The 22,714-nt window shown below is 48.3% G+C and overlaps 1 protein-coding gene across 2 annotated transcripts in view; it reads left to right on the top strand.

Annotated features, from left to right (window-relative positions):
* The window catches only part of vps50 (VPS50 EARP/GARPII complex subunit), a 130,484-nt gene that overhangs the window by 81,587 nt on the left and 26,183 nt on the right, over positions 1-22,714 (top strand). For both annotated transcript variants that reach the window (XM_064348277.1, XM_064348278.1), the window contains exons 20-22: positions 376-482; positions 3,077-3,198; positions 9,127-9,207. In XM_064348277.1, the coding sequence (XP_064204347.1) occupies positions 376-482; positions 3,077-3,198; positions 9,127-9,207 (310 nt within the window). The remainder of the gene's footprint in view (positions 1-375; positions 483-3,076; positions 3,199-9,126; positions 9,208-22,714) is intronic.

Below are 22,714 nucleotides of genomic sequence, written 5' to 3'. Positions count from 1 at the left end.
AGGAGAAATGCATATATAACACGTTTTACTAGATCATTTACATTCCCTGTAATCCGCTTATAATGATTTTAGTGTATGCCTTATGGTGGCTGGACGCTGTGCTCTGTGTTAACTTAGACATTTCATTATCTGCTGAATGATGTCCTAACTGCGGATGTGAATTTCACAGTCCGTGGGAGGACCTGCTAGGACTCGCTAAATTAAGGGCAACAAGGTCACGGAAGGGAGGTTGGAATTAGCCGCGGCTGATGAAACCGTGGCTCGGAGGCCTTGCTTTTGAGTGTGTGAGCGCTTCTTTGGGTCCCCGCCATCTTGGGCCCTTCCATGGCCTCCTCTCTGAACCCGCTATCGCAACGCTTCTGTTTTCTCAATTAGCGTGTCTCGGGAAACCCTGAGGAGCCGAAAGAAGTCCGACTACAGCCTTAATAAGGTGAACGCCCCCATCCTGACCAACACTACCTTGAATGTAATCCGGCTGGTTGGTGAGTAATTTGCTTTTTAACCCGCAGAGAACGATAGCGAAAGTGACCCCTTATCATGTCCTCCCAGATAGCGTCAATTAACAGGCTAATGGCTGATTAACAATGGAGAAATCCATTCTGTGCCTCAACCTCTGTGACATCTCTTTTTCCCGGCCATTAGGAGGGTCGCGCCCACGCGATCGTTAATTTCCCAGCTTAATTTAAATGTTCATGTTGCGCCGTGCCAACGACACGATTATTTCTCGCGCGCTTGTGGAATAATCGGAAAGGAGGAAAAATTCATTTAGATTAATGAGGTCAGTCACAGCTTGGATTTGGCCAACGCTTTCTCTGGTTATTATTTTGTTCGTAGTTGAGGCCCATTCAAAGATATCTTGAGATGAGGCTCTTGTAGTCCTGTGATTAACTGACTGTGTTTTGGAATATTTTAAAAACATTTAAATTTTAACAGACTGTGTACTGGAATATTTGGAAACATTTAAATTTGGACAGGGCTTAGGTTAATTAGGCAATCCCCATGACTCACTTCGTAACACATGATTTATAGAGCCCATGCTTCACTGAAAAATGAAACTTTGAAGGTTCTGTAATCGAAAAATTCTAAAATCTGCCCCCCAATTCAGAGGTTCAGATACCCTCTGAAGGAATATAACAAACTAAACTTTGATGCAACTGTGGATGTTATAACTGTTTTATGTGATTAGGCCAACGATGTACAAGATTCCCTGGTCAGAATTTACACTGGACCTCATTCACAAAATTTGTCTTAAATTCTTCTTACTTTTAGAGGCATTTAGCAGACGCCTTTATCCATTGATTCCGTTTATACAGCTGTGTATATACTGATGCAATGCAGGTTAAGTACCTTGCTCAGGGGTACAACAGCAGCGTCCCAATCGGAATCGAACCAGTGACCTTTAGGTTACGAGACCAACTCCTTACCCATTATACTACCATGCCACCCTGCCGATAGCCTTCATGCGGATCTCAGGTGTATCGGAGGATGAATGGCAATTGTTCATGTATTGAATGCGCATGACTGTTCATGTTGATTAGGGTAGCAATCCCATAAAAGGCAAGCCACATGCAAGCTTGTGCGCAAACGTCAGCCATTCAACGCTTTCTGCAAACGTCTCATATGCGCGGTCGCAACAGACGCGTTCTCTCCCCAAGGAACGATTAGCCAAGTAATCCAAAAGCGACAAATACACCATTGCTAAGAGCTGGGTTTGGCAGCGTGTTTGTGGGTCTTTATGTGTCATTATCAATCATCCTAATTCACTTTTATCGACAAGAAAAAGTAATTACACGTGTTCCCAACTAGGTTATTATCGTAAAATAAAACTAAAACGAAGAGTACCTGAGGGGGGAAAAAACATTATTGTAAACTGAAATAAAACAATGAGAGTTTTTGAAAACACTAAACTAAACGAAATCTACCGAACTTGCTCAATCAAAACGGAAATTGAAATCAAAAGCTAGTGAAAAATTTGAGGTTAGATAGGTTAGTTAATGTAGTTAAAATCAATTGCGTATTTAATATTAATATAGTATTATATTAATACGATAATTCTATGGATAAACAGGTCTGTAACTACTTTGCATGAATTAGAAAATACTTTACATAGAAACATCTTCTGCATATGCCTTTACATGTGTTTCGAAACACACTTAGATGTTTACCTTGCCAAAGAACAAATTCACACAAGAATTAAAAAAAAGAATGCCGAAATGTTCTTGGAAACATTCGTAAGCACAGATAACGATCAGATTTGACTGTGTGCATGTTTCGTGAATGAGGTCCAGTATCATTATTGGAAACTCTTTGGTCTTCCTTAAAGTCCCTTGTGCAAACTGTCTGCTTGTTAGATCCTTGATTTCAATTTGTTTTTTAATCATTGCACAACTTTTTTTTTTGTGATTGGGCCATTTTGAAGAAAAACCTTTAATTTCAGGATGGTGTAATTAAATTTCTTTCCTTGCGTCCTGTGGACAGCAGTGAAACATTGCCCGATTTAATGCAGAAGTAAAATTAATCGCTTCCCCGTTTATCAGTCCAAGTGCAATATTAACATTATAACCTCTGTGTATTCTCTGGTAATTAATCATGTGCTGCAACTTGTTTTCTTCAGATTTGTTTTCCCGAGGCCTTGCCTCATACTGGCTATACTCTACAGTGAAACCAAGTGTTTTATCGCAGACATCCTTTTTGGCACTAGAAACCCCAAAAGGCTTCTCATGCTACGACGTACTAATGATACCCAACGACAAATTTAATTCACCCTTGTTGTAATGTTTTATTATTGTGACCTAATGTTCATCTATCTGTTCCGGAGGGATTTATTCCTATCCTGATTTTTATTTCTTTCTGTTTTTACCACATGTGCTTAATAGAAACAGTATGCTCGGCTGTAATGCTGCAGAAGTCCCAGGAGACCGGGTTGTTGCTTTAAGTGATAGTTCTATTTTCATGCTGCGATTCAGATGTTTGTGCCTGTCACATTTGAGCAATGGCGGATTGCGGTCGCTGTGATGTCTGTTCTTGGCGGCGAATGCGGGAACATTAACTGTTGTAAATTTTTGCTTTGAAACAGGGAAGTACATGCAAATGATGAACATTCTGAAGCCCATTGCCTTCGACGTCATACACTGCATGTCCCAGCTCTTTGACTACTACCTGTATGCGGTCTACACCTTTTTCGGACGGAACGATATGGTAGGCAAAATACTCTAAACGTATCAGAATTCGATGCTCTGTGGGGTATGCTACTGTATGGCTTCCATGTGACAAATTTCAACAACTGAAACTCAAATAAGGTTTTGTTATATTAAAATTTTAGTATGAACTATAAACTCACTGGGACTCATTGTACATTGTCTTTGTGTCTGCATGAATTCCTCATTCATATTTGTCCTGTTTTTTTTTTTTTCCTGACTATATACAGATATATTCAGGAAAAGTATTGAATTAAAACTGATGCTCACTCACTCGCTTAGCATTGTTTCATGTAGCCTAATTGTTCGACTTGTACGTGTGCACATGCACATGTATGCATTTCAGCATGTAATATTCAGCTTTTTTTATTATTTAGCATTTTTTGAATACTCTTACCCAGATGCTGCTAAGTTACACAGCGCATATATGTTTTAAAAAATATTGTGACACCCTCTCCATTTACACAGCCGCGTATTTACCGCAGTCCAGGTTAAGTGGCGTGCTCAGCAGTGCAACAGCACTGCCACTCCTGGGAAGTGAACCTGCAACCTCTGAATTACAATTCCAGTTTCCCCGACCATTATTCTGTATCCCCCCCCCCCCTGCAGAATGTGCAGATGGGCTGGTCTCATTTCTAATGGGGTAAACAGAGAGGACGCACACTGACTCCGTGGGTAGTGATGTTTGTAGTACCGCGTTCTATTAGTTCATAGCAGCCCATCAGTTGTTTGGCGACAGGATCTGGCTAATTCGGTAAATTGCATTTCCTCCTGCCGCCGAGCTGTAAATTGCGGCGCTAATGGTTCCTGTCAGCACATAACGTCGCCGGCAAATGTGTGCCGCGCGGTTAATTTGAACTGTATTCCCGAGCAGATTGCATAAATGCCAATCACATACACGCAGACCCGCAGACCATCGTTTCGCTAATATACCGCGCGCGGAAGTGTCTTAGCAGGGGGGAGAGCACGCGTGTCGTTTCCTCTGAAAGTGTGTTGACGGTACAGTGAAACGAGTTGTTTTTGCCGTTTCAGTAAGGCATTCGGGGTATTTGACCAAAAGATGAATGTGAGACAGAACTGCACCCCTTGACTCCCAAGCGCGGTCTCCGTAAATGAAAAACAAAGCCTGAACTGAGACCGGACTCTCGCTGCTCTTTTTTTTTTTTGCGTGAGCAGTCCGTGCAAAAAGAAGCACCTGAGCGACGGTCAACGCCTGCCAGTCGTTCGTTAGCTTTCCGTTGGGGGGGGGGGGGGACTACTCGACACAAAAACAGCTGTTACTGTAAAAAAGGTGAAACGCGCGCGAGCAAACAGCATGAAATAAAAGCTGCTTGTCTGTACTTCTGTCTCATTCATCTTTTCAGCTGAAATGCATGTGCCTTAAGTATATGGCCAAAAACCGAGTGCAGTTTGGCTCTTCCGTTTCCGTGCTTTTGAAGGGCGCTGTACGTTACGTTACGGTTAATTCCCCCGTTAACATGCGCCGGTGCGTGCGTACCGGGCCGCGGGGCGGCGCCCCCCGGGGGACGGGTAATGAACAAGCTCGCCGCCGCCACGGGCGTCTCCGCTGATTATCCCCGGGTGCGGAGCTGCGGAGGTGGGCGGGGCTGGCGCACGTCGTCCCCCGCTGAGGCGCGCCGCTCGCCCGTCGGCCTCGCCGGCACGCGCCGCGCTCGGTTAAACTGCCAGAGTTTTATAAACACGCCATTTGGATAATTTGTCAAATTACACAGCGACGCATTTTATGTCATTTGCCGATCGTGGCCAACAAACACTTTCCCTGGGTTTTTTTTACTTTCTCGTAGAAACCCTGGTAAGTCCTTTCAGAGGACGATGGTATGATTAGCCCCGTTCGGAAACGATCATTATTAATGTTGCTTTCGCGAGAGGCAATGCATCTATATGCCAGTGCGATAATTATGGCGGCCGCTGGAATACGTTGAGAAAAAGCACATTATTCACGGGGCGTTTAGAAGAGAATACCATTCCTACTGAATGGAGGAGGCGGAGATGGGGGGGGGGGGGGGGGTCAGCATTACAGATGATCCCAGTTTACAAATAACTTATCAGAAAAACGCAGAGGAACGAGCGGCTTCCCGAATGATGAAGTGGCGGAGCGCGGGGGAACATCTTGAGAGCCCCACGGCGATCATTAGGACCCAGAGAGCCGGAGCTGTCACGCTAATGGATGAGCTCTCCCCAAAGTTTGCAAACAAAAAAACACAACGAAGCTCTCGAAACGTTAGCGGCCTCTCTGTCTGTCTGTCTGTCTGTCTGTCTGTCTGTCTGACGCGCTGAAACAACCCGATATTTTGTTTTTGCGCGATATGCAAAGCTGCTCTCGGAAAAGAAGGGGTGGGGGAGCGTTGGGGAGGATTGAGAAAGTGGAATTAAGCCCTGAGAAGCTTACGGCGGGGGCTGCTGCACTCGTTCACCGCGGAGCGCTCTGCCGATCGCGACGCGGCCGTGAGCGCGCGGCTTCCTCCGGGACGAGGGCGCCGGGGCGCGGCTCGTTTCGGTTCCCCCCCCCCCCCCGCGCGCTTCGCGTCCTTTCGCCCGCTCGCTCCATTGTTTTCGTTTTTTTATTTATTTTTTTGTTCTTTCCCGTCGTTTCCCGAAGAGTGCGGCCAGCCCGACCGCGCCCGCCCCGGGCAGAGAGCAAAGCGCTGGCGGCCAGGCTCCCGCGGGCTGGGTAAGGGCGGGGTTCCTCACCCCCGTGCGGGGGCGGAGACGTCTCCCCCTGGTGTGCAGTGTGTGTGCTGTTATTCTTCAGACGCCTCCGTCGCTTAGAAACGTCCTCTCCTCTGTGTGTGCCGCCTTCTCTGTTTCTCATCTGCCTTCTGGAATTTTCTGTGTCAGGACCGTGGTCAGAAACTCCATTTGAAAGCCATTTCTGTGCCATTACAACTCCCATCTTAACTGTATTAATACCACGCTGGAGTATGCTCATATTTAACTGCGTTGCCTTTGTTGTCTAAAAATGCAAGGAGGTTTTCATCCATTTTTCTTCCCTAATTGCAAAGCTGTAGCAGAGTCACGCTTTTCTAATAAAACGTGTGAGAGCGGAATGAGAGCCAGAGTAGCTGCTGGACTCCTTTGTTGTTTGTGAACATGGGAACCATTATAGTGCAATGCAAACTATTCGGGTAACAAGTACGTCTTGTCTTAGGACACAAGATCACTTAATGGCGAAAGGCCTTCTAGTCTCACCTAACGATCGGCCAATTCTCGAGCGAAAACACACTGTACACCTAAAATTTTGAGTCACGTAGTCACGGGGGCCCCGAATGTAGCGGAGAAAGCGGTGCGAAAGGCGTCGAGATTTCAAACGGGGAACGCGTGGGCGGAGACGCAGCGCGGGCTCCTCGCGTTCGACACGGCCCCGAGAGCACCTCAAACGAAAAAGGCTAGCGTGCTAGCGGTCACCCACTGTACACTGGAGGAAAAAGAAAAGCGTGTACAGAATTTGCCGTTCGGCTATGCCGCCGCGTCTGCAAATTGAGCTTTTAAAAGCTGGCTTTTAACTGAAAGAGCCGGCGTAATGGAGCGGAGTACACTCTAAAAAATGATTCACTGCCTCTACTCCAAAAAAAAAAACATTTTAAGGCAGCGCTACGGCGGGCCTCGAGTTTGTCGCGAGACGCGTCCGGTCGGCGAGCTCTGCGAGGAGAGGGGCAGGAACTGAACTCGGGTCTCCCGCCTCCTCCCCGTCCCTCTGCCGCTGAAGTGCAGGCGAGTTCGTCCAGGCCGGAGTTCGGTTCCTGCTTCGCGCGGTGGTTAGCGTAGCCGCCTCTCAGAAGCGCGCTTGGTTCCTGCTTGCCTCTCGTGCGGAGTCTGTTATCTAGATGCTGTTTGTTAGGTGCTGTAACATAGTGTTTCTCAGCCCCTGGTCCTGGGGGCCCACTGTGTATACGCTGTTTTCTTTTATCTCAGAGATAATCTCTAGATCAATTAAGGTTGTTGAGAATACGTTTAAGATCTGCCACGATTCTGTGGTTACACGATTCTGTGGTGTTTTTAACGCGACGCCGGTTTGGATTGTTGCCGTTTGTTTTCAGTTACCTCTGCTCATTTTACGCAGAGGGTTTCAGGTTTCCACACACTCAGCAAATGGGACCCAGCTGATATCACCAGTCGGTAACAGATCAATTAAAAACAGAAACTCTTTCATTTGGAATTATTTGCTATGTAGTACATTCAGCACAGTGAATGAAAGCATACGTTAGTCTAACCAATTGAAATTCCAGGGATGTGAATATGGGACATTTTCTAGGGCATAAATAGCTATTTTTGGCAAATTGTGGCTTTTTATAAATAGGTCCTTCAGTAGATTTCAAGTCTCATTAAGAACAGTTACAATAATGCATTACAATACAGAGCTTGTTTGGAACAAAAACACAGTGGTTCCCTAAGACCAGGGTTGAGAAAAAGTGTTGTAACAAACTCCAGATCTGTTGTGGTGTGTCATGGACCTGCAAAGCTGACCAGTTAAAAATAAATAAGGTGAAATCCTTTAAATTATTGTAAGGTGGGGTGGGTACCTATGGTGTCAATCAAATGGTGGTGTCAATCAAGTGCACATGTGGAAAATTGAGTTACCTCCACTTGATTGTTGTTCTTACAAGAATAAAATGAAGAAATTTGTGTTTAAATTACCGACTGGAGCAAATTGAAATTATTATTGTCTTTTCGTGTTCCTAGAACTCATTAAAATATGCTTCACAATTCAGCAATTTAAATCCTTAAATTAAAATGTTCATCCTGCCATACGCATTTGTTTTACATATTGGATACTAGCCCGCTGAATCATTTTTTAGAGTGTATATTTAGCTATTGATGGTGCTCTACGACCACCAGTGTGAAGATGGCCCGACTCAGAGTTGTTTGTACTGATGAATCTTTGTCCTTTTACGCTGTGCTGATCTTGTCTTCTGTAGAAAACAACACATCATATTTAATCTGTCAGAACAAAACAACAGGCTGTGTGTGTGTGTGTGTGTGTGTGCACGTGTGTGGGGGTGTGTGACGGTGTGCTTGCGTGTGTGCAGAGGTGTGTGTCTGTGTGCTTGTGTGTCCGTGCGTGGCTGCGTGTGTGTGTGGGGGTGTGTGTCGGTGTGCATGTGGGTGAGTGTGTCACTGTGCCTGCGTGTGTGTGTGTGAGTGTGTATGTTGTGTGCTTGCGTGTGTGTGGGGGTGTGTGCCTGTGTGAATATGTATGTGTGTGTCTGTGAGCGTGTGTGTGTGGGGGTGTGTGTCTGTGTGCATGCGTGTGTGTGTATGTGTCTGTGTGCGTGTGTGTGTCGGTGCATGCGTGTGTGTCTGTGAGCGTGTGTGTGCGGGGGTGTGTGTCTGCGTGCATGCGTGTGTGTGTGTGGTGAGCGTGTGTGTGTGGGGGTGTGTGTCTGCGTGCATGCGTGTGTGTGTGTGGTGAGCGTATGTGTGTGGGGGTGTGTGTCTGTGACCAATTATGTGTGTTGTCTGCTGGCGTGTGTGTGTGGTGTGTGTGTCTGTGTGCACGTGTGTGTGGTGGGTGTGTGTGGTGGGGTGTGTGCTGCGTGCAGAGTGTGTGTGGTGCGTGTGTGTGTGGGGGTGTGTCTGCGTGCATGCGTGTGTGTGTGTGGTGAGCGTGTGTGTGTGGTGGTGTGTGTCTGCGTGCATGCGTGTGTGTGTGTGTGTGTGTGTGTGTGTGTGTGTGTGTGGGGTGTGTGTCTGGTGCATGCGTGTGTGTGTGTGGTGCTGTGTGTGTGGTGTGTGTGGGCTGGTGTGTGTGGTGGTGTGTGTGTGTGTGGTGAGCGTGTGTGTGTGGGAGTGTGTCTGCGTGCATGCGTGTGTGTGTGTGGTGAGCGTGTGCGTCTTTGCGGTCCTTGCTGTGCTGTGCAGATGTGAGACTCTGGCAGAGGCTCAGACTGTGAAATCTCTTCCCCTGCAGTATGAATCATCGGGGCTGGGGCTCATCAGCAGCAGACTGCGGACCACGCTCAACAGGATCCAGGAGAGCCTCATCGACGTGGTAAGAGAGACCATTAGCGCTTAGCGCGCCGCGGCCGGCAGCCCAAAACGCCGCGCGGGCCGCCATCCCGTCCATCTCGCCCCGGATCCCGCCGCAAATGGCGGGGCACTCAGCCCCGGTGTTTTCGCGGGCCTCGGTAAGGGTCGCCGTTTAATGGGCCGGTGTTAGCCGCCGCGGCGGCTCTAATTGTCCTGGAACAGCGAGCGCTCGGCGGCGCGGCTTAAATAAATAATAAACGCGCCGTCTCCAGCGCCCCCCATTAGAGGCCCCGGGGGCCCGGCCCGCCGCGGCCCCAGACGTCACCCGCCGGGTTCATTAGCTCTCCGCGCGGCCGGGCTCGCGGACGGGGGGACGGGGGGGGTGGGGGGTGATGGGAGCCCGGGCCAGGCTGCGGTCCATTAGCCTCACAGCCCTGGGGCAGGGTTAGCCTGCGCCCGGCGTCGGCGCACCGCAGAGTTTGATTGGCCCGAGCTCTAATTAACCGTCCGAGGCACAGCTGAGCGCAAAATCGCCGTCGCGTCGGGCCGGGCGGAAACGGGAGCCGTGCGGGAAACGGCCGAGGAGGAAGTGATGCGGTGGGCGAAAGTGGTCGGTGCGCGCGCCGCTGCAGTTCGAAACCTCGACCGCGACCCCTGGGCCGGCGGGACACGGTCGGCCCCGTTTTGTCCTCGTTGTCCTTCGGGTCGTCGCCGCACTGGCTCCGGTGCGCACGGGCTTCCGGTCCGTGCCAAGTGCCTCCTGTAGCGCTGTGTGGCCTGTCGGTGTGGAACCCACGTCGACCTTTGGGTGCTTGCTCATGCTACCCCTGCAGGGCTGCTTGCACAGGTGCGAAGCTCAGAGGTGACCCAACTAGCCAAACCGAGGGAAGGGTTTTTTAAAAATTGAGCTGCTGGGTGACTCATCCCTCTCACAGTCACGTCCGGTCTCAAGTTCAGGCCGTGCCTGACTATAGCGCCGACTGCAGCCGGGGGTCCCGTTGGGCGGTGCGTGACCCCCCCCCCCCCGGTACGTCACTCGGGGAGAGAGGGATTTCAGCCTGTCGAATTTCTGTCTCGCACACGCCAGTGACCCCTTCAGCTCAGGCGGTGCCCGTGGTCCCGCCTGCAGGCTGCACGTGAAGCGTCCTTCTGCGACTCTGCGCCCGTGCGAGATTAGCCACTGAACCGCAGAGAGAAAAGAAGCTGCGGTTGAAGCTCGCTAAGGAGGATTTGCAGTTTGGAGCTCGACTTCATTTCCAAATTTGGAGAAAGGAGTGGTGAAATTTCTAATCGAGGCTCAGGATTGGTGAAGCTTGCCCGTGTCTGTTTTCTCATGATGAGAGGATTAGACTAGATTTGGGGAAGAGAACGGGGCGCTCGAACCGTGCTCGCTCTCTCTTTTCTGCTGTGACTGTGTCAGTTTTCAGGTATTTGCCTCAGAAACTTGTGCGCTAGCAGAGACGCTAATATCGTCCTCGCCGGTTGCTTCGCGGGGACTTAGCCTACATATACATACAGTAGCATATTTTAGCGGCCTCTCACAGACTCTCTATTCAGGAGCCTCTCTTGGTATGTTTTACAGTAGTTCCTCACCCTCTGACCTCGCTGCGTCTGTGACGCATGAGTCTTTACTTGCGCTTCCGACCCTTGACCTCCGCTCTGCTCCGCTGCGTCCGTGGAGATTGGCGAGGAAGCTTCTTTTTCTCGTTACCCTCTCGTGCGTTCGGCGCGTCTGACTTCGCTTCTCGGCAGCCGCGTTTCCCGAGATAATATCTACCCTTTTCCGAACCCGTCTGTTCCAGCACGGTCTCTGCATCCAGCTGCAGCAGCAGGGCCCTGCTTGTTTAGCCGTTCTGCGTCCTGCGGGTTCCTCTGGCGTAACGCGCACGGTTCCGCAGATTTACGCTGAGATAAATAACAGTGACTGACAGCTCAAATGATTCAGCTGTTCTGCAGCGGCAGGTGTGTTTTTAACCCCTGTTCCGTCTGCTGCCTGCGTGCGGATTCGCCTCGGAGGCAATAGAAATATAAAAACGGACAGGCTTTTTTAATCATAGAATGAACTTTTGCTGGGCGTCTCGTGGCTTAGCCTGTTGGGTACTGTGCGCGTACTTATTGCCAGCTGCGAAGTCGGCGGTTCGAATCCGGCTGTGCGACCTTTGTCCCGTCTCTCTCTCTCTCTCTCTCTCTCTCTCTCTCTCTCTCTCTCTCTCTCTCGTTCTTCCTGTCTGTCTACACCGTCCTGTCCGATAAAGCTGAAAAGCCCATTGAAAGTGTATCTAGGAGAGAACACCCCTTTTCTAAGGCACTCTAACCTGATTTCACGTTTAAGCACTTTTGTCCGAGAGTCGGTCATCCTGACGGACGGGAGGACGTCGTTTGTCCGTAGCCCCCGTCAGCGTGCTCCCCGGGTTTTGTGCATCGCGTTACGGTGCGGCCATTTTGCGGGGGTTCTCAGGCAGAGTGACGCGCGGTGCGGGAGAAGCAGGAGTGCGTTCGCTGGAGTAACCGGAGCGACGGTGCCAGACAAACAGCTGGCTCTCATCACTGCCAGACCGGCCAGTTTCGTGTCCAACACCCCCCGAGGCCCTAAAAGTAACTACGTTTACGACGCCAACCGAGAACCGCAATAAATCGATATTATTATGACACCGTCTTTGAAAGGCGTTTACGTTTCAGTGAGCTCACTTTGGCCTCCGTGATGTGAGTGTTACATGTCCAGCTGGCTGGGGGCAGTCGGGTCCTTTTTGCTCGTATTTTTGTGTCTTATGGGCGGGTCGCTGTGTCCCTGATTATTTAAAGTGTCTGAGACTCTGGCTCCTGTTTCCACCTGAACACGTTCAAGGCTTTGAGGGTTTTGGGAGAAGCGAGTTTTTATAAACCGTGGATAATAAGGTCACTGCTCGTTTTCCGTTCTCCGGTTTTGTTTTGTTTTTTTTTTTTCTTCTCGCCTCGTCTGTCGGACCAAATGGCGAAAACGGCCGCGCGCGGGTGGACCGCGACCGCGCCCGTTACCTTTTTACGAGCGCGCTAACCGTCGCCACCCCCGCGTCTGGGAAATTTCTTCTTTTCGCTCCGGTTTTCTTCCTCCCTCGGTGGGTTATCAGTGCCACACGCAGAGCGGCCGGATTACAGTTTTTCTCGATTGCTAACACACTAAAACTGGTTCTTTTAGCAAAAACTCCCAAATTATTGCTTCAGTTCTCAGAGGACCGACACATCTCTCAAAACTATAAACACTTTTCACTTGTTTTAACACATGCTGCAAATTGCAAATCTTTTTCCGCAAATCTCTACAAACAAATGCTCTCATGAATCACTGGTTACACACTGTGCTCATGCAACAGACACTAGTAGTCAAAACAGTTAACTCAAGTCATCACAACCTAAACTCAGGTAACACACCTTTCTCTAGGCGCAAACACTTGGCAGCAAAATTGTTCACACACCGGTCACAATCTCTGGATCAGTAAATAGGGCCACAGTTTGCGTCTGTGTGCTTTTGAACAATGGATCCTCAAAATGGACAAGCTGTCCAAAGATCAGGAAGACAAAGGAGACAAAGAGGCAGGAGACAATTTGTCCCAGACAAAATACGTGCCACCTTGACCATGTGCTGGCTCATGGTATGATGATGAGGGAAGCTGGACAGAGAGTTTAGCCAAACTTGAATCGTTTCACAGTGGCATCCATTGTCCATACTTTCAGACAAGAAAACAGGTACTATAATTTACTGTAATGTTACGTATTGTATCCGCTGTACTACTGTGAGAGGATATGCTGTCTATGTAATGTTGAAGTGTATTTACAGACGATATGTTCTTTAGATTTTATTGCTGTTTTTGTTTATAGTGCTGCATATACTGAGTTCCTTTTATGAATGCTACTCTCCTTTGAAAATACTACATTTTTTTGTTCCTTCAACTGTGTTGTGGTTACTGTACAGTACTTTTCACTCAGCATCACTTTTCAGTACTACAGATAAGATATTTGGAAATTTGCACACTCCCTCATTTGTTAGTAGTGTAACATTGCAAAGGTCAAAATCTGAAAACCATAAAATAAGTAGAATAACCAGGAGAAAATAACACACTGCTATAAAAGGTTTTTTGCAGTAGTGCTTTGAATTTATCTCACTGGTGTGTTATGGGTAATCTACATTGTCTGTGTTTTCGATGGCTTGTGTGTGCCATTTGAAGGCAAAGTTTAATTTTGATGGAAGAGTATATGTTTTTGAGAAGATCATTTGAGTTTGGCATGGATGTTTGAGGTTTGTGCTGATTGATGTGTAGTTTTGGGATTGTGTTAATAGTTCTGAGAAAAAGGGGAATTGTGTCATTAAATGTGCCTTAGCAATCAAAAAAAACTGTAAGGAAGACGGACGCGCCGTTTCCAAGGAGCCGGAGCGCGCGCTTCCTCTGCCTCTGCGGGTCGAGGGTCGCGCGTTCCGCGCGGCGCATCGGCGCGAGATAAAGCGGCTCTCGGGCCGACGGGGCGAGCGTGCGGTTCTGGGAGCGGACGGGCCGAGCCGCTGAGCGCTGTGCTGAAGCGCGCGTCGCGTCTGCGGGAGGCTGTTCTCTGGGGGAACTCGAAACAGAGCTGCGTTTTGCGACGCGGGCCTGCGGTGGGAGCAGGCGATAGCGCTCAGCCCAGCCGTTCGTGGCGCTCGATTAAAAATGTAACTTAATATAAATCCTCACTGCTGTTGGGTTCAGCCGTAAATTTGACTTTGACTTTGCTCTGTTGGGTGTGGACGGAAAATATCAGAAAAGGCTTCTAATCGTCTCCCTTTGCGCTGAGCTATTTTCGCGGACCCGATAAATCATTCATCCCCTGGATACGCGATTCCACATTTCGTTCATTTTGTGATCTTCCCTTCCTTTCCTCCCTCCCCTGCTCCGTGTCTCTCTCTCACTCACTCCCTCTATTTCTGTCTAATTAAAATTGCTTTATTTGTCTGCCAAATCGCACTGCTTGTCAAGACCCCATTCATGGGAACACATATATGAGCATTAATTAATCCAAACAATCAGAACGGAAAAAGTGGGACGCATTATCATTCCTAATTATCTTTCCCTCTGGGTTATGGAGAGCACATTTTAAAGTTTCCATTTGCGAAAATAATGTATGTATTATCGCATTATCGTGTATAATCTATCTCCCTTTGTCTTCCCCTCTGTCTGCACATCTCCTAGGACACTTTCGGAAGTTTTAGTGCTGCACTTACGGCGAAGTGTATAAAAAGGCCCGCGCAGAATGTGTATGCGTGTTATAAATCCGATTGCCTAATTATCATATTTCAGAGTTAATTATAGGGAGTAGCGCCGAGGTCAGATTACCGTCTGACGTTTTGAAACGCGATTACTTTCGACGCGGTCGCAAAGCACGCCAAAAAAAAATAAATATCTCGACCATCTCGACGTGTCTCTTTATCTCCGTTTCCTCGCGAAGGATGCCACGCTGGCTTATCTCCGGGGAGACGCGCGTTTATCGGAACAAAGAGGCTCGCCCCCCCCGAGTCTCGCTGATCCGACGGCCGAGAATGTTTCATTTTCAGCGTCGCTGTGCCGTTGATATCCCGCCGAATTAGCCTTTGCCAAAACCGAGCGTTCGCCCGCTACCGCGAACGGCGCTAAGTAGCGAGCATCTCGCATCCAATTTAAACGCCCCGCTAGCGGCTAATTCTGAATAATGGACTGCCCGTAATGAAGCCCAGCTTTTCAAATTGAGGTTGCCGTTGCCCGTTTCATAAACGGATCGAGATGGCCGGATGCCCTTGAAACCGCATTTTTGCGTTGGGACGACGTGAAACCGGCGGTTTAAAATGGCGCCGGATGCGTGCGCGGCCGTCGCAGCACGTTAGCACGTTAGCCCCGATTAGCGCCGGCTGAACCGGGAGCAGCCGGCTCCATTCGCCGAGGGGGGCGGCGCGTTCGGGATTCCACGGGGGCGTACTTGTTTACTTTCAGTCGTTATTTGTGCAGGAAGGCCGCTCAGCCGGTGTGCTGTCAGAAACGGTCGTGATGAGACATTCGCCGGTCCTTAACCAGAAGATAAATACCCGACGTCAGCGACCGTAACCCTCCGGGACTGAGGTTTACCTTCAGCGGCTCACGCATTGAGAGATCCTGGGTTTTGTTCATTTTTTTTTTTGCTAAAGTGCCAAAAGAAGAGCAGATCAGCCCACATCATTTTGAAAAACCTCGATACGCCTTTGGGAACGCGGAGCCTTCCGGAGACCCGGATTTATTCCGACTGCACTCCAGCGCTGCGTTAGATCCTGGTGTGCAGAGCGGCTTGGCGGGTTGGGTCGCTGGATGGCGGTTTATCATCTCTACGCGGTGCGGATTATAGCCCAGGCCTGCTCTGACACGGGAGACGTGTTGGGATGCATTCCAGAGGTAACCCTGTGGGCAGGGTTCAGTCAGAGGCCCTTAGACCGTTCAGTAGAGCCCTCCAGATTAATGTGAGTACTCACCCTCTCGACATGGGGGCGGGAAGAAGAAGCGGTTTCAAGCCAATGAAAATGAGTTTTCCTGGAATGATTGACACCTATTCCACTGAGTGACTGACCACTCTTTAAAGGGACAGTTCACACCACAAATAAAGTAAATCTCTATATCCACTTTACCGGAGCGCTAGCTGTCCATCCAGGTGGATTCACTGTGAAGTCCGCTGCAGCTCACCCTGACACAGAGGACCTCAACGGGGCCAAAGCGGCAAAGATGTACATTCCGAAAACTCAACAGCGACGCCTCTTTCTGAATGAAATGACTCAGTTGCTCAGGAACATCCACAGACTTTGTGCATGGCTTCATCGAAAACTACTTTCTACCCAAGTACACCAACTGTGTATATCTACGCAAACGTCTCAACCAATGCCCGCCAGTATTCTGATCAAAACAATTCACTGATCAAAACAATGTTGACACTGCAGTGTTATGCTTCCCTTGTCTCTAAAATATGAATGGCAGATTGGAAAAGGACTATGTTAACAGCTCTGCTGTTAAAATGTTGCTGGAATTGACTTTGATGATATGACGCTGTTCTATTTGCTAACTTATTTTAAAACTTATTTGATTATATTTTTTAACTAAATGTATCAGTACAATAAGGATTGTGAAGAGATTCTTCTCAATTCTTCTCAAAGGAAAAGTTCACTTGGTCTTCAGAAAAACTCCTGTTTCCAGACCGGGTGCCACAATATTCAGGCCACACCTTTTCCCGTTAGTTGAATTTTTCAGTCTTGCAGACCTTTACGGTTTGTTTGATCGAATCCGAAACAACTTAAGCCCGGTTTGATTGAATTGCATATGCCCTTTAACCGGTGTTTGATTGAATCCGGGGAGAGTGTGTGGTTCCGTTTATGGTTTCCTGGTTTCTGCCTTTATGAGCAAATATTTTGCAACCCTCAGGGGCCTCTCTGTCGGGTGGAAAACAACACCATGCACGCTGCTTGGGTTAACCTGGGACCCGTCTGAGACGTTTGAGCCCAGGAAAAAGGTACTGGCAGTTAGCCTGCGGGCAACTGTAGTTATAACTTAATAAGTAGTCTGCAGTAGTACTCATTGCAGACAAGCGCACATGAATTAAAACCGTGAACGCCCACTTTCGGGGAGTTTGCGCACACATTAAAAGTCAGCTGTGAACCGGGTCAGGAGTTTCTGACTTTCGAGTGGGGGAGGCGGCTGCTTCACGAGGTGTGGCCGCGAGATTGGAGGAACTGGGAGAGACTGACGCATTGTAGCGCGCATGATATCTTCTGCCTGACTAGTAGGCAGGTAGTCTCAGCGCTCAAACGCAGGAAATGAACGTCTGTGCAGCCTCATGCAGTTCAAGCCTACCTCCAATTTTAATCTTCAGACTCCAAAAATACAAACAAAGCCTTTTCTATTATGCCTTTTTTCTGTAGGGAAAAAAAAAAAACCTTTATTTTCTTTCTGGAAATTTCTCCCGTATCTGCTAAACAGACGCTAACTTTTCTTTTCGTAAACAGTTGTGTCGTATGCAAATGTGTCATCTTCCCTCAGGCAGCCGCTATAAATGGCAGCCTTTGGCTCTTCCTGCCGCAGCAGACAAAGCAAATGATAGCTCTGATTGCGTTTGACACTCCTCTAATGAGAAAAGAGTTTGTGATATTAGGATAGGATGAGGAACTAGGTGAGATAGTGCACTTGACAGTAATTGCCTCCCGGCTCAGCTGCCCCGGCTTTGAGAAACTCTTGCGGATTAGAATATGGATGTGACCCAGTCACAAAAGGGGCCGCGTTATTTTCCGCACAAATTGAATAGCTTTTATTTATGCGCGGCCTCTTTTGTCTGGCTACTGTAGATTTTGTCTTTCCTGAGAGGTGTGTCAGGAGTTCTCGGATCATGAGACTAACTTTGGTCATTTTAAATTAAGCTTTTGTGCGTGTGTGTGTGTGTGTGTGTGTCTGTGTGCCTGCTCGCCTGTGCTTGTGTGTGTGTGTACTCACGTGCCGCATTGTGCCGAACTATGTCCGTGCGTACGCACGTTGTGCGCCGGTCTAAGTGTGTTTTGTGTAAACAGCCTGTGCTTGTGTGTAGGAGTGTGTTTTGCACAAGTTTATGCCTCTTACTTCTGTATCTGAGTTTGTGAGTGAGAATAATGCATGAGGTAGCGAGTGAGTAATGCGTTTGCCAGATGATGCAGTCTCTCTCTCATCAGACAGGTATCTCTGTGCAGTGGCTGTCAGCTGCTTCGTGCTGAAATGACTCAGTCACATCCGAGCACGCTTCCCCAAACAAATCACCTCCGTAATCAAAGAGGAAAACAAGACACGGAACGCATTGGTTTATCCGCTCAAAACTATGGGAGACAGAAGCTGATTTTTTTATTTTTGCAGAGCCATGAGTAAATTATATTCAAATTATAAAACTGGAAGAATTGTACCATGAAGTGAAAAAGTTTAATTTGGTCTGTGGACATTTACAAATTTTCCATAAATATTACCTTCACACCTAAAAAGTTGTACTGGAAAATACTGCAAATATGTTTTTTTTCCCCACATTATTTTGAAATGGCTATTTATTTATTTATTAGCAGGGTATTCACTGTTAAGATATCAGTGGTATAAAGTGACACGTGAAAAAGAACAGTAAGTGGCAAATGCATTTTCTTCCTTTTTTTTTTTTTTACAGCCAATTGATGATATGATGAACATTTGCTGTATTTTCCCTGGTGTTTGATGCTGTACATCATTTGAGTTAAATCAGTCATTCCAGCCATCTTCCTCAAATTGCTTCAAATTAAACTCTTATTTTGGAAGACATTATGAAAGATGCTAAGAGAGATCACATTATGAATGGTACGAAGAGATCAATTCTCAGATCGATGACACACAAACATTTTAATTATTTTTTTTTACAAATAGTTATTTTTACTTATTTTTTTTACAAATTCCAGTGTAATCAGTCAGTATGACAATTTTTTTTTAAAACTTTTTAAGATATTAAGCTTTTTTGACAGCTGATATTTGAAGTAATATATGATGACTTTTTTTTCGATGTTTGTCATTTATAAAGAATCCCAGAGAAGTTTAGACTTTCTGAGTGTGTTCTTCGTGGGTGCATGATCGGCACGAGTTCACACACTGACAAACAGTCATCAGGCTCTTCGGAGTATTATTGGAAATAATCTCCACTTTCATATCTTTTCTTGTCTGGCATTTTGTTTTTTGTTTTTTATGTGCCAAAATGTGGAGCTAAATTTTTTTTGCCATTAAGGAGGAGCAGGAACGCACCCAAGCTTTAAAGTTAATGCCTGGATAAATATCAGCGCCGCTGAGTCCCATCATCTTGGCTGATTGTTTAGATCATAAATGCTTCAGGAGTGTTTTTTTTTTTTAACCACTTCTTTCAATTCTGTTGCATATAGCGAGGCTACAGTGTTATTGCCCGAATGCTTATCTGTTATGCCTTTTTTACTGAAAATGGAGGCATTGAATTGAGCTTGCTCCTTTAGCAGAGGCGATGCTCCGGTGTCCCAGGGAAAGCTTTTCGAAGTCTTCCGTCATTTTTATGGCTGATCTCAGGCTCCCATCTTCTCCGGAGGGTATTATTTGGCGGAAAACGGCGGGTAAACCGGTTGTGTCGTTTCATTCTCTCATTCTGCTTCATGGGCCTTTTTATCGCGGCGGATCCTGGTAGCCGCGGGGCCCCGAGGAGTCCGTTTTTTTTTTCGGTTTGCGCCGCTCTGTTTCGGGGCCCTCCGAGTCACGGGGGGGGGTGCGGGCGTGGCGGTTTGCCCCCCCGGGTTCGGCTCATCTCGAATCGGGAGCGTTCCGGTTCCAGCTGGCCGGGCGCTCTCGCGGGGGGTGCCGCGTGATTGGCCGGCCTGTTGCCCGGGGAGAGAGGGAGGGAGGGAGGGAGGGAGCTTTCGGTCGGCAGGTGCGTGGGCCCCGGGGTCGGGTGCAGGACCGGAGCGGGCCCCGTAGCGCAGTGCCTGCGGCGGCTCCGTCGGCATGGAGATGAGCGCGGAGGAAGCGCTCGCCTGGGACCTGCGATAAGCCGGCCGTGCGGTCAGAATGGCGCTGTTATGCGGGGCTAAAATGCTAATAATAATAAATAAAGATAGCCAGCATTTGGTTTCAACCAAGTAGCATGTGCTGTGCACTACATTTACTCATGTTTTATTTAATAGCCCCCCTGACAAATACATTTTAATACTGCGGTACTCAGTACAATACCACAGTACTTTTTAAGCCTCCGGGATGCCCTGTTATGTCTCAGGGTTTCAGATTCTCAGGTTCAGATTCAGATTCAGATTCAGATTTCAGGATCTGATTCTCAGGTTCAGGTTCAGATTTCAGGATCTGATTCTCAGGTTCAGGTTCAGATTTCAGGATCTGATTCTCAGGTTCAGATTCAGATTTCAGGATCTGATTCTCAGGTTCAGATTCAGATTTCAGGATCTGATTCTCAGGTTCAGATTCAGATTTCAGGATCTGATTCTCAGGTTCAGGTTCAGATTTCAGGATCTGATTCTCAGGTTTAGATTCAGATTTCAGGATCCTGGCGTGGAGGCCGGCGCGATGCTGCGTGAAGGACCACGCCGTTTGTTCTTCGAGCGAGCGGTCGGGCCTCGATCCGTTGGCTTCCTGTCGAGCGCATTGTCGGGCCGTGCCGGGGAATGCCTCACACGCAGATGTGTTTATTAAAATTCTCCAGCAAATCTGATTGTCTTCCACTGTTAACGTAAAGGGGGTTTGTTTAGGCAGTTCTGGGTTGGCGACTTGTGGCTAGTTTCTGTGGAATTGTATACTTTGTATCGGTTATTACTTTTTCTTCCGTGTCTGTATGCAATTCTCTTTTCAGCTCAACAGCAGACTGTTCAGTGACTCTCACAGTGAGGAATGAGAAAGAACTGAAGGAAGTTGTGAATAAATGTGGGCCTTTTATGTATTTTTTTTTCATTAATTCAAGACATATTTCTGCTTGTTAATAATAAAGTTCCCCGTCTCTGTGAGTCGTTAGTTCTGCGCTTACGCAGCATGACCGCGTGTGTCCTCAGACCCGCTGTTTGTTTTACAGACTCTCAGACGGTTCACAGCGTGCAGCCATTTTACCTGCGCGTCTCTGTGGAGAATGACAGCCGTTCCGTTTCCTTTCGTTTTCCGCGGCTGAAGGCTTGTCGTAGGCGGCTGAAGTCGAAGGGGGAACGGAACAGAAGCGGTGGTGTAACTCTGACCCCGTGTGACACGTTTCCTCCGCATGAAAAAAAGGGATCCTTTCTCCAGTTAGATATTCGGCTCATCGCTCATCGGAGGACGGGAGAGACGGAACGGCCTCGTCTTTCACTCGGGCGACGGCCGCCGCCTGCTTGGCGGGTTCGGGGCGATCGAGCGCGCTGCGGCCGCCGCGCCGGGGTCCCCTGCTGAACGGCGGTGACGGCTGGGCGGGGCCGTTCGGCCTGCTCGTCTTTTCCGCTGAGGTGATTTGCGCTGTCTAGGTCGCGGGGGCGGGGCGGGGCGAGGGCTTTGCGCTGTGTACGTTTCGGGGACCGGGCGCGACAGGGACGCGGAGACGACGGGTCGATCTCTGACACGGCGACGCTGTAACGATGCGGACGGCCAGGACGAGAACAAAAGGCCGACTGCAAAGCAGGGCTAGAAGTCACTCGTGGTGAGGATGAATGTACCGGGCCAGGGGGGGGGGGGGGGGGGGGGGGGGGGGGCCGGGGAGGAGCGGATTCACAGCGGGAAGCCTGTGCCAGCTCGTTATGTACCCTCACAATACCCCCGCCACCCTCACCCCCAACCCCCCCACCACCCACCCCCTTGTGTGTCCACACTCCAGAATCAGCGAGTTATTGTGAAACGGCTCAATAAGAAAGTGCCGCGGTGGGCCGAGCAGCCATTTCTCTTTCTCGGTCTAATGGCTAAACAAAGTGGCTTTCAGTAACAGCGCCGAGGGCAGACGCGTGACGCGCTCCCTCTCCGCGCTCCTTCCCCCTCGCGGACGCGGACGCGGACTGAGCGCACACGCGCGCGCTCTGCTCATCTCCGCGGCGACCCTGCCTACAGCGCCGCAGCCGTATAAACACTGGGGAGATGGGATTGCACTGTAATAACGCCATTCCGTTCTGAGGGTGCTGCAAGTACCAATTAAAAGCATCTGAATCGGGGAATTGTCGAAATGTCGCGGTGAGCATCAACCGCCTCTTTTTTTTTTCATTATGAGTGCTGCTTGACATGGGTAATATGGTGTCACAGGATGTTAACTTTCCTCAACTGTAAGTGGCAGATTTGGTAAATCTCATTTAAATCGTGCTTTTATACGCAGCTCTTATTGTACCGTGCATTCAGATCCCTGAGATCCATCAGCTTAGATGTGTTCCCTGTGAGAGCGAAGGCGGTTCATGTGTGGATGTAGGAGTGAGAGGGCTGCAGGTGTGTGTGTGTGTGTGTGTGTGCGTGTGCGTGTGTACGTGCATGAGTGTGTGTGTGTGTGTGTGTGTGTGTGTGTGCGCGTGTACGTGCATGAGTGTGTGCGTGCATACTGTAAGTGTGTGTGTGTGCGTGTGTACGTGCATGAGTGTGTGCGTGCATACTGTAAGTGTGTGTGCGCACGCGCGCGTGTTCATGCATGAGTGCTTGTGTGTGCATGTGTTCGTGCATGTGTGCGCGCACGTGCATGAGTGTATTGTGTGTATATTATATCTGTGCGATGCCCCAATAATTTGGCATTAAAAATACCAATTGCAAGCTTCAGGAAGAAAGATATTTCAAGAAAACAATGAATTGAAATAAAAAGATTATTTAGTAACTCGCTCTTTGTTGTGAGCAAAATTATAGATGAATCAAAGATTCTTTTTCAGCAGCGTTTTTGTAATAGCTTGCTCTGTATTTTTATTTAGTTTTGAATTGCCTCTTAAGGTAGATAATATTTCCATTGTTTCAATTTATTTATTTAAAACGAAATGGCAAGATGCCTTGCATTACTGATGATACAGCCAGACTTTTTATTTTTACCTCTACAGCATGAGAATGGTTCTTACACATGTCTGT

Source organism: Anguilla rostrata, chromosome 8 (genome assembly GCF_018555375.3).
Source record: "Anguilla rostrata isolate EN2019 chromosome 8, ASM1855537v3, whole genome shotgun sequence".
Taxonomy (NCBI): domain Eukaryota; kingdom Metazoa; phylum Chordata; class Actinopteri; order Anguilliformes; family Anguillidae; genus Anguilla; species Anguilla rostrata.
This window is presented reverse-complemented; position numbering and strand designations above follow the sequence as displayed.